Raw genomic sequence first — 16999 nt, 5'->3', positions numbered from 1 at the left:
GCTGCTGTCGGGTGCGCCCGTCATTGGCCGGCACGTGCTGCGTGGTTCGACGCGATTGGATCGCCGCCCCGTGCCGTCGCGTATATCGCGTCGTCGTCACGGCTGTTCCGTGACAGTCGGTGAAAAAACAGCGGAGTGTTGCGGTGGCAGCGTGCGAGTTCCTTGGTGATTCCTTTCGCGTTTACGGTCTTTCACGACGCGGCGACGATGAGGAAACTCTACTTATTGATTGCAGGATTATTCCTGCTGGCGGGTAAGCAAGAATCTATTCTCTCGACTTAGACGAAATGCGCCTTTGATTATTTTATACGCGCTTGCTTGCTTTTTAGGATTCGTTCGGGCCGAGGATGAGATCGAAGAGAACGCCGGTACCGTGGAGGACGATCTTGGAGCTAGCCGTGAGGCATCGCGAACAGGTTATTATCTTGCAGTTTAATTGAACAGAAAATTGTTTTATTTATAATTCTAGAATTTTTTGAAAAAGAGTTGGTAGTGTTGTAACAGGTGGGAGGAGTTCGTTGAAGTTTATGCGTAGCGAAATTATTCAAATGTTGTATTAGAGTTTAGAAAAGTGCAGGTTTATTTCATATACAGAAGTGGAATTTTTTTTATGATTATGATTTGTTCAATTTTTACATCAACTTTGAATTTGTACGTATAATCTGTCATATCTGTTATGAATTTATTAAGTATATTGAATCTTCTGTTTAATAAAGAGTGAAAGAAGCCCTTTTATTTATTCATTTATAGTTGGTAAACATAATTTTCTTTATCAACAATTAATCTTATATGAAATCTTATTTTGCCTTATTTATAAGAATATTAATTATTGGATTATACATTTTTAAGTGACGTTTAAATTCTATTGCAGATCATGAAGCAGTACAAAGAGAGGAGGAAGCGATAAAGATCGATGGTTTAAATACTGCTCAAATAAAGGAACTAAGAGATAGGGCTGAGAAGTTTGCATTCCAGACTGAAGTTAATCGCATGATGAAACTTATTATTAATTCTCTCTACCGCAACAAAGAGATCTATCTCAGAGAATTGATCTCGAATGCATCTGATGCATTGGATAAAATTAGGTTATTGTCTCTCACCGATAAAGGTGTCCTGGATACAAATAACGAAATGGCTATCAGAATAAAAGCAGACAAGGAGAACAAAGTATTGCACATAATGGATTCTGGTATCGGTATGACAAAGCAAGATCTAGTAAACAATCTGGGAACCATCGCAAAATCTGGCACAGCAGAGTTTCTGGGAAAAATGCAGGACGTCACTAGCTCTCAGGATATGAACGATATGATCGGTCAGTTTGGCGTAGGCTTTTATTCTGCGTATTTGGTTGCGAATGTCGTCGTTGTCACTAGCAAGCATAATGACGATAAACAGTATATCTGGGAATCTGATAGCTCCAACTTCAGCATTGTTGAAGATCCTCGGGGAGATACCTTGAAGAGAGGAACGACTGTGAGGTATGTATATAGAATTCTTTTTAACAAATTAGGAAGTTTCAAAAAGTTTCTCAAAGCCTAGCAATACATATTCTTATTTTCTGTTATGTTGTGTAATTAATCTTTTTAATATTGTGATTTTTTAAATGTTTTTAGCTTACATTTGAAAGAAGAAGCATCAGACTTCTTAGAACCAGATACGATAAAGACCTTAGTGAAGAAATATTCGCAGTTCATCAATTTCCCTATATATTTGTGGAATAGCAAAGTTGTACAAGTCGACGCGGAAGAAGTGGAAGAAGATAAGCCTGCGAAAAAAGATGCTGAGAAAGATGAGGACACTGATTCAGACAAGGAGGATGAGGAGGATGACGCTAAGGTGGAAGAGGATGCAGACGAGAAGAAATCTAAGAAAGTAGACAAGACTGTATGGGATTGGGAATTGTTGAACGACTCGAAACCAATTTGGACGCTGAAGCCAAACGAAGTTGACGAAAAGGAGTATATTGAATTCTACAAGACACTCACCAAAGATAATCAGGAACCTCTAGCGAAGACACATTTTGTTGCTGAGGGTGAAGTCACATTCAAGTCTGTTTTGTTTATCCCGAAGGTTCAACCAGGTGACAGCTTTAATCGTTACGGTACAAAGTCTGACAACATCAAGTTATACGTCAGGCGAGTCTTCATCACTGACAAGTTCACCGACATGATGCCAAATTATCTATCTTTTATTCGGGGTATTGTGGACAGCGATGATCTACCGCTCAACGTTTCGCGCGAGAATCTCCAGCAGCACAAATTGATCAAGATTATTAAGAAAAAACTTATCAGGAAGGTATTGGACATGATCAAGAAGATTCCTAAAGAGGATTATCAGACATTCTGGAAGGAATATAGCACAAACATCAAGTTAGGCATCATCGAGGATCCTCAGAATCGTGCGAGACTGTCCAAGATCTTGCAATTCCACTCGTCGACGCAGAAGGAATTGACCTCCCTGTCCGAATATGTTTCTCGCATGAAACCCAATCAACAGCATATCTACTACATTGCTGGTTCATCCGAAGACGAGGTAAAGAGATCGCCATTCGTCGAACGGCTGGACAAAAAAGGCTATGAGGTGTTGTATCTGACGGAGGCAGTGGACGAGTACGCGATATCGGCGTTGCCGGAGTTCGATGGTAAAAAGTTCCAAAACGTAGCAAAGGAAGGTTTCACGCTGGATGAGGGCGAACGAGCGAAGGATCGAATGGAACAATTGAAGACGACATTTGAGCCTCTAATCAAGTGGCTGAGCGACATTCTGAAGGATCACATCAGCAAGGCACAAGTGTCTGAGCGTCTGACTGATTCTCCCTGTGCCTTGGTCGCCAGTATGTTTGGCTGGACCGGCAATATGGAACGTTTGGCGATCTCGAACGCACACCAGAAGTCCGATGATCCACAGAAGAGTTATTATTTGAACCAGAAGAAGACTTTGGAAATCAATCCAAGGCATCCACTCATCCGAGAACTGCTGCGCAGAGTCGAGATTGACTCGGCCGATCAGACAGCTAAAGACATCGCCCTGATGATGTTCCGTACAGCGACTTTGCGATCGGGCTATATGTTACGAGAGACCGCTAGTTTCGCAGATAGCGTGGAACAATTGATGAGGAAGAACTTAGGTATCTCTTTGGACGAAGTTCCTGAGGAGGAGGAATTGCAGGACGAGGAATTAGCAAACAGCGAGAAGGTGTTAGATGTGGATTCTGATGACGAGAAGAAGGAAGAGGAAGAGGAAGAAGACGAGAAACACGATGAATTGTAATAATAGAGGGGAACATAAAACGATATTCAAAAGACTTGTTCTAGAAGCGTAGCTATACAATGTATAGTTATCTCGAATTCTCCCAAGGAGGTGACCTTCATTATCGCAAGTTTGTAAACAATTTAGATTGTACAACTTAATAAGTTTGTTAATTCTTCTGATATCGTAAAAATTTTCGTAATTACTAATGTGGTTGAACAGAAGGCAAAATGTTTCTTACTTTTTCTATACGAAACTGCATAATATTGTCATCCTTTTGTTCATGTCTGTTATCGATACCAGTTAAATTGTAGATTTTGAAGGGATTTAAATAATTTATTACAATTTTTCATTTTGATCTTCCATATCTTTTTAGTAACGTGAAAAGAACACTGACTGAACGTTACTGACGTATGGTATGTTTGTGATATGTGTGAATGTATTTGTACATGAAACTTACAAAAATTATATTAAAATGAAGTATATCTACTATATTGATATTGATTTGTATTTCATTAATATTTACAAGTCAAAATAATTGCGTACTTTAAGTTTAGATTATTGAGTTCAGAGAGAATAAAAGAGAAAATTTATTAAAATATCCTTTATGTAAAAATACAATTATTTAAAATTTCAAAGGAATATAAATAAAAATAAAATCATAATATATTAACATAAATGACATTTTAATATAAATAATATAGATAAGATTTTTTAATAGAAATTAGAGGTTTTTTGTACAATATCGATCGAGTTATAAATTCTCAACAATTAAATAATACCTTTCAAAGATATTTTATTAAATGTTAAAACATTTATAAAATATATGTGTGTACAAAAGTACAAAAAAGAAAGATTTACTACCTCTTATACAACATTGATTGAGTCATAAATTTAACAATTATATTTTTGAAAGTTATTAAACGTTTAAAAAGATATTAATATATGTATAACTTAAAAATTTTGGAAAATTAAATGTTTCTATACAACATCAGTTGAGTTATATATAAATTCAATAATTAAATTGTATTTTTCAAAGTTATTTTATTAAATGTTTAAAACGAATTTTGTTAACATCAGATATACATTTATAAAATAGATGTATATACAAAAAAAAAATTACTAATCTCTTGTACATTGACTGCGTCATAAATTCAACAGTTAAATTTTTCCAAGTTATTTTATTAAATATTAAAAAAAAGATATCTCAGTATATAATAATAATTAAAAATTCGTATATATTTATCGTACTCATGTATGGTCATTTCTTAAATCTTAATAATAATTTCAAAGTTATGAAAATTTGATATCTTGTTTCAGTAATTAAATTGTATTTTTTTAAAATTATTTTATTAAAGTTAAAAAAAAGATTAAAAGTAAAAGTTATTAAATATTTAAAAAAAATGTAATATCTAGACGCATAAGTTCATAAAATATATGTATATACAAAAGTATAAAATTTTATCGTTTGATCACAAAATGAATCAGTTGGTACAAAAAAAAACAGTAGTTGTTTTAAAAAAAGTATGCGGTATAAAAGCAACCTGCGGTCGACAAGTTGTGAATATAATTTTCTCGGAGAATGCATAGCGAGAAACGAGAACGCTTTGTGTTTTCGAAACAATGGCGCGTCGCGCAGTTCCGGCCGGCCATGGTCGCCGGCTGGTCGGGACCGAGTTGTGACGTAAGGTGACGCCACGGGCTGGCCAATCGGCGCGCCGGATAGCGCGACGTGCCGGGCGGTCGCCGCGCGCGCCACCGGTACCGGGGTGGTCATTTCCGTTTTCGATTCCGACGTCATCCAACTCCGAAAGCCCGTGTGTTTTGTGTTTCTTTGGGGCCACGATGATTATCGCTAATTTAACGTAAGTACGCGGCACGTCGCGGCGGCACGCACGGATCATCCGGACGTGTTCGCGCGGCCGCGAGAACCCGGTATCAGCGCACGTCCCGCGTACTCCGAAACGCGAGGGAGCCGCTTTTTGCGATCGAGCGCGACCGCAATACTCCGCCGACCAATACCAAGACAACTGCTCCGATTCGTCCGTTAACCGGTCCGACTCGTACCGTCCGATATTTCTCGCCTCCGATTCGGGATTCGTATCCGGTATTAACGATAACGATCCCCATCCACGGGGCTGGGCCCAACCCACCATCATGGGACCGGTCCTCGCGAGAGGCCAGCCGGCGTGAACGCGGCTAACACCGACCGTCCCGATGTGCGCGTAAACAAAGTAAATGGCGCCGAATGGTCCCTCGCAATTCCGACACTGCGCGTTCTCCAGCGTTCCACGCGACGCTCCGCAACGCTACGGTCCACAGGACACGCCAAAACGGAAATTCCTCGTCGGGCTTGTCATCTCGTTCAGAAGGAAAGGAGTGGGAAAGAGAGGGGCGGGGACGTGGAGAGGGGTAGAGGGACGCAACTTACGAAGCAACGTACAAAATGAATTATGTTGCTTTAGTTCTCCCTTTTTCCATTTCTAAATATTTGTCAAACGGAAGTGTTGGGCAAATGGAGTCATTGTTTAATAGCTGACTGTGATAAAACTAACTTGGTCACAGTCGACGCGAGATTGCATGTATCCCATGATAAAATCCCATGAGGCAACGTATCTGTTACAAATTTTGTAGACAGAATGTTAGCAAAAATATAACAAAATCTGTTAGTGTGATCGATCGATTGTATAAATCGAGCAGAACCTGTTGTTTCGTAAATTCTAAGTATACACAATTGGGTCGTTTATATCTTACGCTTTTTTTATACTTGGAGCACCAAGTAATTAGTTGTACTATTTTGTATATTTTTTAAATACGCATCCTTATAAATACTTTCTGATGATATTAAAAAAGGGCGACTTATCGTGTGTAACAAAAGCTCAAAAAATTATGTATACTAAGATCACTGCGCGTAGCTTAGCAGCGAGACACTACCAGTGTCTCCAGATATGACTGCTTTTCTTTTAAAAGACGCAGTCAACACGAGTATTGTTCTATCTTTTCTATTGAATGTCAAGAAGAATAGAATGATGTTTATGCTTTTTAAAAGGAAATCAGTATAATATCCGTTTCGATCAATGTAGATTAAATTTAATCTCGATTCAGCTTATTCTTAATTTTTTCCTACCTAGAACTAGAAAAACAATGAAAAGTTAGTTGAACTAAGATTAAAGTTAAATTATCGTTGGTGAAAATAGGCATTAGTGATTTTATTTTTATGAAACAAATTCTGCTCTGTTTGCTGAAATCTACTGACAAATCACTAACAGATAGCTGATATTTTAATGAAAATAATTGTAATATTTATAACTCTATATTGATATTGAGAGTACATTGTCGGCTTTTCTCTTTTGCAGATTGAAACTTTTGAAATTGGACTTAAGTTTCTTCATGTCTTAAAATATTTCAAAAATATATCGACCATATATAAAAGAGCAAATACATCGCTGGTCTTAAGACAAAAATAAGCAACTTATAAAGATAGTGAAACTATTGTGTACATAAAGAAAAAATTGAAGCAAACTTAAAGTGACTCGTGACCGGAATACATTTCGGGAATATTAGAAACATGGGCATTCAAGACTTGCAAACTTTCCTGGATGGTAATTGTGTACAAGGAGGATCTGTACCTGTGGACTTGTTGAAAATAGCGCGTATGGTCGCTCAAAAATCTCAACGCAATCGTGTGATTAAAGGACAGCAGATACACAATTTCGGTAAATTAAGACTAGTTCTCGATGGAGAATGCTGCTTGGATCGATTGTATGGAGGATTCTTCTCAGGTAAATAATAAAAAAAAATATGTAATATATAAAAATAAATAAATTTAATTTTGGCAAGACAGATTTTACATGTTACTGTATAGTTTTAAAATTCACACACATTAGTTTTTTTTCTCGAACAGAAATAATTTGATTATTAATACTATTGTTACTTTGTACTTTGATACAGACTGGGCTTGTGGTGGACAATGGAACCGTATGCTCCAATTCCTTGCTGTTCTCATACAAGCAATGGAAATGTCGGGGTTGGAGGTAGCTGTGTTCTTTAATGGATGTTTCGAACCTCTTCGGAGACCAGATTGGGTGCAACATCAATTGCAAGTACGCGCTAAAGTTAACAATGTAAGTTTGTCATACAGATATACTTTCAGATTAATTGTGAGTGTTAATTAAAATTTTTTTTAAATGTCTTTCTGAAATGTTTAGGTCTTGAAACATATAACAACGAAAGGTACGCCACCACCGAAAATCTGGTGGACTCCTCCTGTATGTTTAAGGACCAGTTTACGTATGGCTCTTAGGCATCTGAATGTCACAGTTGTAAGTTAATAAATATTACCTTCTCTGTTTTGTCTTTGTAGTTACAGTTAAATTTTTGATTCAAATTTAATTAAAATGCACAAGAAAAGAAAGAGTAATATTTTAATTGTTGCGTACAATTTTAAAAAATTTATAAAATATTACATAATTAACGTTACTAATATTTTAACAGTTATGTAGTATGGATGATCATCACCAAGAAGTCATTGCTTACTGTCGTGAGAATAATTACAACGGACTCATAGCTGATGATGCAGAATATGCTGCATTTGATCCTCCACGCTACTTCTCATCCGAACAATTAAAACTTACATACAAGGTATGTATTTTTTCGTAATAGAAATCAGTATTTTATGTGACGATAATTTACCGTTTGTAACATATTATATTTTTTTCATAACAGGGTTCCCTTGATACAAAAGAATATATGCTTTCTGAACTCACTAGAGCTCTCAACATACCATCCGACAGGCTCTGTATATTGGCAGCTTTACTTGGAAATTATATATTGACCGAAACCGACTTGGCCGACTTCTACAAAAATAATAATATTAGCACCAATGTGCTAAATAAGACAAGCGTTGAACAAATGATTAAAATAATTGCGAATTTTGTCAAGGAACTTCCATCTGCAGAATTGGATGTGGTTTCACAAAAGGTGTTCGGTTCCGTCTCCGATCCAAGGTGTTCGAAATTAAGACAATCTGTTCAATATTATTTAAACGGAACAAAAGAAGGATTTTTACATTATAAACCTGTGAAACCAACAAAAGGTGAGACTTTTTGATATTAAAAACATTTTCAAATATTTTATTACCAAACAATTTCAATATATATTTTAAAATTAGGATGTACTATCAAAGAATTTTTTATTAAAAAATATTAATCTTTAATATAAGGAAAGTAAATGTTTTAGCATTTTCAAGATAAAATTCTAGAAACTGAATATAGAAGGAGATGGTAATTGCATATATATCTTTGTTGTTAGTTTTAGTTTTCATATAGTTAATAAATTGAAAATAAAATATATCCGTGCCAATCTTTTTCAGTCCATAAACTAGATTCCAAACCGAGCACACAGACTCAGTCGAGTTTGTCCGACACACCATCAGCCTCGGAAGGTGATTCTAATTTGGAAACGTCGAGATTTGCCTCTGAAACTTTGGAGAGCGAACGTGAAAGTTTGAACGCGTACAAACAGGCAACAGCCAACGCGAAGACGGCGCCGCAAATTGTGATCGATCCACCTGGTATTCAGAGCCATGGAGATGCCGATGCCATACGCACAGAGGAAGAGCAAAGTATGCCGGCTAAAAATCGATGGCTTTTGACGATTTATTGCTATTCTATCTTAAACGTCTGGAATTTTTGAAATAGGCGATGGACATGCTATCAACGGTACTCACAATCTCTTGATAAGCTCGTCAAGTTCGAGTAGTAGCTCCTCGGCGACATCGCCATCCCATGCAACAGCCGATTCTGCGAGACAACTGGAGAAAACTAATATTCCTACAACGTCACCAGAAGTTATGCGCACCGCCTCGGAACGTCACCAGAAGGGGCTCATGTCACCGTACATTTATCAAATTCTCATCGCTGGTGAAATCAAATTGCCGGTCCTCCTGGAAGACGAAAATCATCGTGAATTTCCTTCTATTCATGGCATTTATAGACCAATTCGACAAATGGTATATGCGATTTTGTTTAATCTCCATCATCGGATGTATCTAGCTACAAAGAGTAAAGAAAAAGGTGGTAAGTATAACGTTTTACAAATAACAAAAGATTTATATTTTCTCCATTAAATTTTGCAAATTTATTCGACAGATAGTGAAAAGATCGAGATACCGGATGTAATAATAAAAGAGTGGGTATGGTCCAAGTCCAATCCATATCAGACTCCTGAATTGGTGAAAGCAGAGCAGATTGGCTGGGGCGTGCCTACGATTCAACGTTTGTGGTTTGGGTAAGTGATTTTATCTCAATTAAATTGCATATGTATAATAACATCGTGGATTGATTATTGAATTAAAACTTTCTGTAGACTTATATAATTTTTATAAACTGACAAGATTTCCTGTTCTTCAGCACAGTTATAGATGATAAGAGGCGAAGGCTTAGGGGTTTCCTGACTTGTATGAGATCAGACACACCTCTAATATTAAATACCTCATATGTACCGCAACATCTGCTGGTTATGGCCTGTGTTTTAAGGTGAATATTGATTATGATTATTTTAAGCTTTTATCAGATTTCTTTTTTTAATTAATCGAACATGATTCGATCAATGAGTGTTTCTCTAATTATTTTTTTCGCAGATACATTATGTCTTTTTCTGATAAAATAAAGATCTTGCGCCGTCAGGAATTAGACGCTTTCATCGCGCAAGCTTTTTCGCCGGAGCTTATGAATGCTCAGTATTTGCAGGATTTACAGGTAAAATGAACATGTCGTATAATTCTTACAATACAGCTGTTATTTTAGGCAATGATTAAATACTTGAATAGGTCAACATTTAATGTATCATTTGTATACAGCTTCCATTAGTGACATCACGCGGTGTACAATTGGCTACTTTGTTCATGGCTGGTGTTGAGACTGCATTGTTAGCAAACGATGCATGTGGCGCGCCGATTCCATGGTTAATGTGCTGTCCCTGGCTTTATTTTGATGGAAAATTGTTCCATCATACGCTAGCTCGTGCTACTATTGCCAAGAACTTGTTGGAATTATGCAGCGGTCATATTGACCGCGTTGTAAAGGTCGAGAGAATGAGAAAAGCTATACTCGAGGGAATTACCGTCGTGTTTGCGCGACCACCTTTACCTGTCACGCCAGGTATATTACATTCATTTTAGCTATGCATTAATATTTTCTCCTTTATTTATCTGTCTTTAATTCGGACGTGGTTTTTCGAAACTTTCGAGACTTTTTTCAATTTCTTAATAAGTTTCTAATAATTTCTAATTAATAAATTTCTAATTAAAATAATAGCCTTCATAATTTAATTATGAAAAAAACTGCGTTAATTATACATTATTATATACCATTTAATTACATTTACTTAACGTAATTTAATTAGTATAATAGATTTAATATGACATTTAATAATTTAATGTTATAATCACATAAGCTTTTAATAATATTAGCTATTGTAATTGAGAGAAAAAGGTACAGAGTTAATTTAACAACTTTTATAATTTAGTTTAATTGGTACAGTTTATTTGATTAATAGATGCTCGAATTTTGATAATTGTTTTAGCTTATGTTTTTTTTTTTTTATTAGTAACTCTTCCAGTTTCCTTAGCATCCTATGATCTTTTGTAATAGGATGTTTTCGGATGGAAGTAAAGCAAAAGCAGCTAATATTGCTTCGTGGGGTTCATCAATATAACCCTACGAATCTCAAAACTGCGATAAAATATCCTGATAAAGAAACTCAATTTGCATACTTTTTATATAAAACTGAAAATTGCTGCGAAAATATTGAAGTTAGAAATATTGAAGTTAAGAAACGATTATGATATATCGATTACATCACAAAATTAAGATTATGTATATTTTTGAGAACAGTTCAAATGTAGATATTACACAGAAAATTAATTAACATTCTATAAAGAAACATATTTGTTATAAGCAAATTGTTAAATATATATAATAAAAACTAATCTTATTTATGAAATACTAATATTCTTCTATATATTCTATATTTATTAAGAACTAATATTCTTCTATATAACAAAAAATATGTCTATATAGCATTTTAATTTTTCTCCATACATTAATAATACATAATTTTTATCTATTTTTATTCGTTATATATTTGTATAATAATCTTATTTAATATTATTACAGGTATTCGTGTATCAGTTCCCTCCAATATTTTGCCTGCTAATTGTACTATTAACGACGGATTGATGCGCGGTCGTGGCAGCGGCACATTACCACAACGTGGTTTAATGCGTCGCCCAATCCCTTCGCGTGGTGGTCAACTGGAAATTGCTGGTGTTGTAGTAGGTCAATGGGGCCCAAATTACGGACAACCCGGTCGATTGCCGCAACCCTTGCAAGGACACCCTCGCGGACGGATTCCACCGCAGGTAAGGTATAATAGATCTCAATAGGGTATGTGATTGCAAGTAATTTCATAACGATGGCTCGATATCGTTGCGTGTATATGGAGTAAGAAGCACACGATGACGATATTCTGGACAGATTTTAGGGGAACGTTCGAGATATTGAGTAGTCCGCTTTCACTATTTAACGTCGCTGGTGTGATCGGATAATGCGTGCATTTAGGAGGGACATCACGTAAATCAATTTAATGCAGAGTTACTTGCTTATACAGTTTTTTATATAATTTTTATATGTAGACGTTCGATACATCATGAAAATAAATCTGGAATCATGTACTTGAGAATGTATATTAAGCGGAGGATAGTTAATTTATCCTCGTTATGTGTGTTGCTTTATTACATCATTAGGATAAAAAAGAAATTATTTTGACATTATATTTACATGATGTTTTTTTTGTAGCATTGCGGTTTTGTATTATCGCATGTTTTTTTTATATGTAATATGGACACTGTTAAAATAAAGGTTTCTATATATTTTAATTCAGAGTATTTTAACTGGTGTTCCTTTTATATGTATTCTTTTTAGGTAACATATATATGTATATATATATATTTTTCTCTTTACGAAGTAGTCAAAGCATGTATTTCTAAAGCATGTATTTAAATAGCTGAGCAATATGTAATGAAATATAATATTCGTAAAGTTACACATAATTGTATAATATTATAAATAAAAACAACATATCTATTTTTAAAAGTGAATTTTCTATTCGAGAAATATTTATTATATCATTCTTTTTTTTGCTTACTTACGTTTTTATAATAATTCAAATCACAAGTATGTGTCTTTGTTAATTTAATTATTCAACATTATGTATGTCGTAAACTTTTATTGATATGTGATAATTAATTTATATTTGCTATTATTAAAAACTAAAAGTAAGATTTGTGAAATACTTTATGACATAATTTAAAAAAAAATATATATATATATATACATATATAAAACATAGTAGAAGCACGCCTGCACGTGTGCTTCATTTTTTAGAAACTCTTAACAGAGAGATAAATATTAACAATATTAAACAAAGAGTTTCTTAAGATCATAAATATGATTACACAATTGTGAAGATAAATATTATTTGGGGATAAAAAAATGGGATTTAATGAAAAATGAATTTTTATTATCATTATTAATGAGAAATAAGTTTTTATCTTCTATAGAGCATATCTTTCTAAGAACTTTTGCAATTTAAATTTGAATTTCCAATTTTATTGTAATTCAGTTTATCCTCTTTGCATTCAATTTTGGAATCCGCGTTATCTTTTTTTGAAATATATCCTTCCGAGAAATAATTTTAATGATTTTGCGATGGTATCAAAAGACACGTGTTATGCCTAAATTTTATTTAATTGAAGAAATAATAAATTTACATAAATATATCTTTTAAAATGAGAGTTGATACTGCACATGCGACATCTTAAAATCATATATATTATAATTTTAAATATATTATTACATTGATCTGTCTACGTCACATCAGATCATATCGAAACATGCCGTGGCGTGTTTACGGAAAACGAGCATTTCGAACTTTCTTTTTAACATAAATTCTAGACTCATCTTTTGAAGCATTGATTTAAATAATCTAATAAGAAATTATTAGAAACTTATTAAGAAACATATTAAATCATGTTTGGAATAACTCACAATAATATTTTATTTAGATAACAAGAATTTTGTACGCATCACAATTTAGATAAATTGTGTTTTTGTAGGTAACTTCTATTGGTGGAATTAAATACGGTCTTCCACGTGGATTTAATCCAATAAACCGACCAACATTTCAAACACGCGGAGTTACCCGTGCTCCGATCGCTGGACGTGGCAAGAAGACTCAAATGAAGGTAAAAATATCTTGTAGGTATATGAATGAAAAAAAAATATCAGAGGTGATGGAAACTTAGAATAAATTTGGAATAACTATTATTTATCGGATAATTACTTAAATCGATAACGTTTATATGTTGAGTAAAGTTTATAAACTTAGTGAAATAACAATTAATTCGATATACGTATACATATAAACATAATTTAAACGTAAAACGTATTTTTGAAAACATAAGAGATAAGAAAAATATTTAGAAGAGATAATATATACACATATGTATAATTATGTATATATTTAAATCATCAAAATCGGAGAAAAATAATTCGGATAATTTTCTTAATAACAGTATATAGAAATCTTAAATATATTTTTATTAATTATTTAGGTGTCGGGCAAAAAGAAAACTACTATTAAGAAAACCAAGGAAACAGAGAGAAAGGATACCAAAGGCCGTGGTATTGATGGAATCACAGATTATAAGTAAGTGTTTGAAGTTTTTTTGATATATACTAACATGTCTTATAATCATTTATTGATCTTCACATTTATGATGTTGCAAGAAAATCTTTTGTTTCATTATTCTCATTTTATAAAAAGACTTGTCTTCTTTATTTTGATATACGTATAAGTAATCTTTAATTTAATTTTTATTTAATAAAACAATTGGATGAATTATATAAATTTTATATATATATATATAATAACTTATATAATTATATACTCTATTTTTAGCGAAACTCAAACCGATAATGCTCGTGCACTACTGACAAAAGACGCACTGCCAGTACCAGGTCAGTTTGATGATGCGGTGGAGAATGGTAAGGGTATGGAAAAGGGGCAGGGCGATGCACCGCTCGCTACTGCTGTTGCAACGGAAAATTAGATATTAAAAGAAAACTTCTCGAAAAATGACTGCAACCACTCCCAAATTATGACTCAAGACTGTTAACAATCTACTTATATGTTCTGAGCAATTGTGACATCTGTAACATTTGGAATATCAGTCTTTAAAATTGTTATATAAAGATTTTGGAATAATTCTTTAATTACAAAATTTAATATTATTAAATTATTAATTATTATAAATTTATTAGTAAAAGATATTTTACTACTTCTCCATCAAAATTTTGGTAGATATACTTTTCAAGGAAATGTGTACGATATCCGCAGATTATGCGGATAATAAAAAATATAATTATCCTAATTAAATTTCTTCAGATGCTCTATTTATTAACATTTAATATCGGAATATTAGATTTATAATCAGTGACAGTTAACTTGACTTAGAATAATTTGAATTTATTGCAATTATCTACTTTTTTAAAAATATACTAAATTATCTACGACATAAAAGTCTAATAACTAATAAAAAATTAATATATTTCGGACAAAATAGTTTCAGCTTCTAAATATTGGTAGCTATTTAAAAGCTATCTGATCGTATTCTAAATGTTATGTGCACAATAGTTCTAAAGCTCTGATGGGTCCAAAATATTGATCTAATAATAGGAGACAAGAGAAATCTTTACTTGCAGTGTCTCGATAGCACGCGGCACGATGTAAGGATTTTACCTATTCTTGACGTATGCGATATATGATGTCCTCACTGCCAAACGTACCACTCTGTATAAGATAGAAAGACAAAAAATCGTGCTTGTGCTAAAAACGATGCGAGCTAATTTTGCTCGCATTACCATGGAATGGAACTCGACTGATTAGTGTATGCATGCGCTAATTTTACTACTCAGAACAAATCGTCTCAGCTGCTATAAGTATTTAATTCTTAAGAAGTGTGATTATTTTTTTTACACGAAAAATATATATTTTCCGGTATTATATGAAATGCTCGCTGTGATGTATCTCAGTGATTCGATCTGATTGACAAAGGAAGTAGTCCGACACGTAGACACACATACACGCCATATTATACATGATGACATTTAATTGATTTTTGTAGATAAGAATGATGTCAGACGGGACACTGAGATAATCATTAGCATATGGAGACTGATGCTTTTCATATAGGTAAAATATATATTTATATATATATACATATATTATTTAGATTAGAATTCTCATGCAGTATATTATACGTAAGTTGTGCCTGTGTAAAGTGTGTGAATGTATTGTACCTGAGAGTATGAATATGTGAGAGAAATTGTTAATATAGAGCACATGTAATTACAAGAATGAATGAGAAAGAAAGAGAGAAAGAAAGCGAAAGAAAGAAAGAAGGGAAAGAAAGAAAGCGAGAATGAGAGAGAAAGAAATAGAAGAATGAAAAGAGAGAGAGAAAGAGAGAATGAGAAAGCCACGATAATGATGTATATAAACGTGGCACATTACATCGTTATAGACACGTATACATACGGGTATGTTCACCGTATGTACATGTGTGTACGTGATCTAAATCATATATTTATTTGCGTTAGAGAATTGTGTGAACGGATTTCCTGAATGGAATTTGAGGTTTAGATACGATAATGTTTCTATCTAACAACAGACTTGAAGCATATCGTAAGGATATTTAATATAAAAGTGTTTGTTGAGAAGTAATTCTTACGATATGTCTCATATTGTTTGGAAAATATGCTACATTAGCATGTGCTACAATTTATTAAATAATTTGTTAGAAACATTTAGTCTATTAAATTTATGTTGACAATGTATTACGTGCATTACAGTATATTATTATGATATAAGTATTATTTATATATTATATATAAAAATATTAATATTATATAATATAAACAAATCTACATATGCACTATTTGGAAATTGAATAATTTCATATAAAATAAATATTCCTTATATGTAATATTTAATATAATATTTATATTAAAATATTTATGTTATAACAATACGAATTGTTACTGGATCAATTTCAATATTTTAATTTGACAAAAATTGCTAATAATTTGTTAAAAATATGTCAAATTGATTATTAAATATTTGAAAAATGAAAAATTAATTTTATTACGATTAAAAAAGCGAACTTTTCTGTGCATACCTAGTGTAGCATATTCCCAGAAATATTCTTCGTTTAATTGTACATATGAACAGTTGCTTTATAAGTGACGCAGTGTGATTGATATGATGTATATATAGAATCCAGGTGCGTATGTGTTTATTACGCATCGGAATAGGAGATGATTATGTTAAAAATATGCTATTTATGTGTAGAATAGTCTAAATGACTTTCTACCAAAGATCATCGGAGTTTAAAAGAGATAAAAAGGGTTCTTTTATCAATAGAAATGATATATAACAGCGAAATAACAAGACAGCACGACAGAACACGATTATTAAAATAAGTAATGAAAATGAGGCAGACACGTGTCTAAGACATGTGTATGAAAATGATTAAAGCGAGTAAAAAGAGAAAACCATTTATTGAGATAATATAATGAGATATGGTGATAAGATAAAATGTTATATTTTTGTAGATTTGTTATTGCGT

At 33.2% G+C, this 16999-nt stretch overlaps 2 protein-coding genes across 5 annotated transcripts; both read left to right on the top strand.

Moving 5' to 3' along the window:
* The first annotated feature begins 79 nt into the window (after positions 1 to 79).
* On the top strand, positions 80 to 3741 carry Gp93 (heat shock protein 90 Gp93). The gene is made up of 4 exons (XM_018504535.1): positions 80 to 253; positions 330 to 416; positions 872 to 1478; positions 1614 to 3741. The coding sequence occupies exons 1-4, from the start codon at positions 208 to 210 to the stop codon at positions 3268 to 3270; spliced, it is 2397 nt and encodes a 798-aa protein (XP_018360037.1). The 5' UTR covers positions 80 to 207; the 3' UTR covers positions 3271 to 3741.
* Positions 3742 to 5010: 1269 nt separating this feature from the next.
* LOC108759231 (constitutive coactivator of PPAR-gamma-like protein 1 homolog) lies at positions 5011 to 14512 on the top strand. 4 transcript variants are annotated; one of them, XR_001939992.1, is made up of 16 exons: positions 5012 to 5114; positions 6606 to 7031; positions 7201 to 7373; positions 7458 to 7571; positions 7744 to 7890; positions 7975 to 8344; positions 8621 to 8872; positions 8949 to 9326; positions 9399 to 9537; positions 9660 to 9785; positions 9890 to 10007; positions 10109 to 10409; positions 11427 to 11671; positions 13427 to 13568; positions 13925 to 14019; positions 14272 to 14355. XR_001939992.1 is itself a non-coding variant. In XM_018504574.1 (16 exons), exons 2-16 carry the CDS (start codon positions 6818 to 6820, stop codon positions 14420 to 14422), a joined length of 2952 nt encoding a protein of 983 aa, XP_018360076.1. In that variant the 5' UTR covers positions 5012 to 5114; positions 6606 to 6817; the 3' UTR covers positions 14423 to 14512. The 4 variants fall into 4 exon arrangements, 3 of the variants coding, with proteins under 3 accessions (XP_018360078.1, XP_018360076.1, XP_018360077.1); XM_018504574.1 differs by having other exon boundaries at positions 13427 to 13555; positions 14272 to 14512; XM_018504575.1 differs by lacking the exon at positions 5012 to 5114 and adding an exon at positions 5137 to 5483 and having other exon boundaries at positions 13427 to 13555; positions 14272 to 14512.
* Positions 14513 to 16999: the final 2487 nt, after the last annotated feature.

Source organism: Trachymyrmex cornetzi, unplaced genomic scaffold (genome assembly GCF_001594075.2).
Source record: "Trachymyrmex cornetzi isolate Tcor2-1 unplaced genomic scaffold, Tcor1.1 scaffold1732, whole genome shotgun sequence".
Taxonomy (NCBI): domain Eukaryota; kingdom Metazoa; phylum Arthropoda; class Insecta; order Hymenoptera; family Formicidae; genus Trachymyrmex; species Trachymyrmex cornetzi.
The sequence above is the reverse complement of the archived record's forward strand: the minus strand, read 5'-3'. Positions and strand labels throughout refer to the sequence as shown.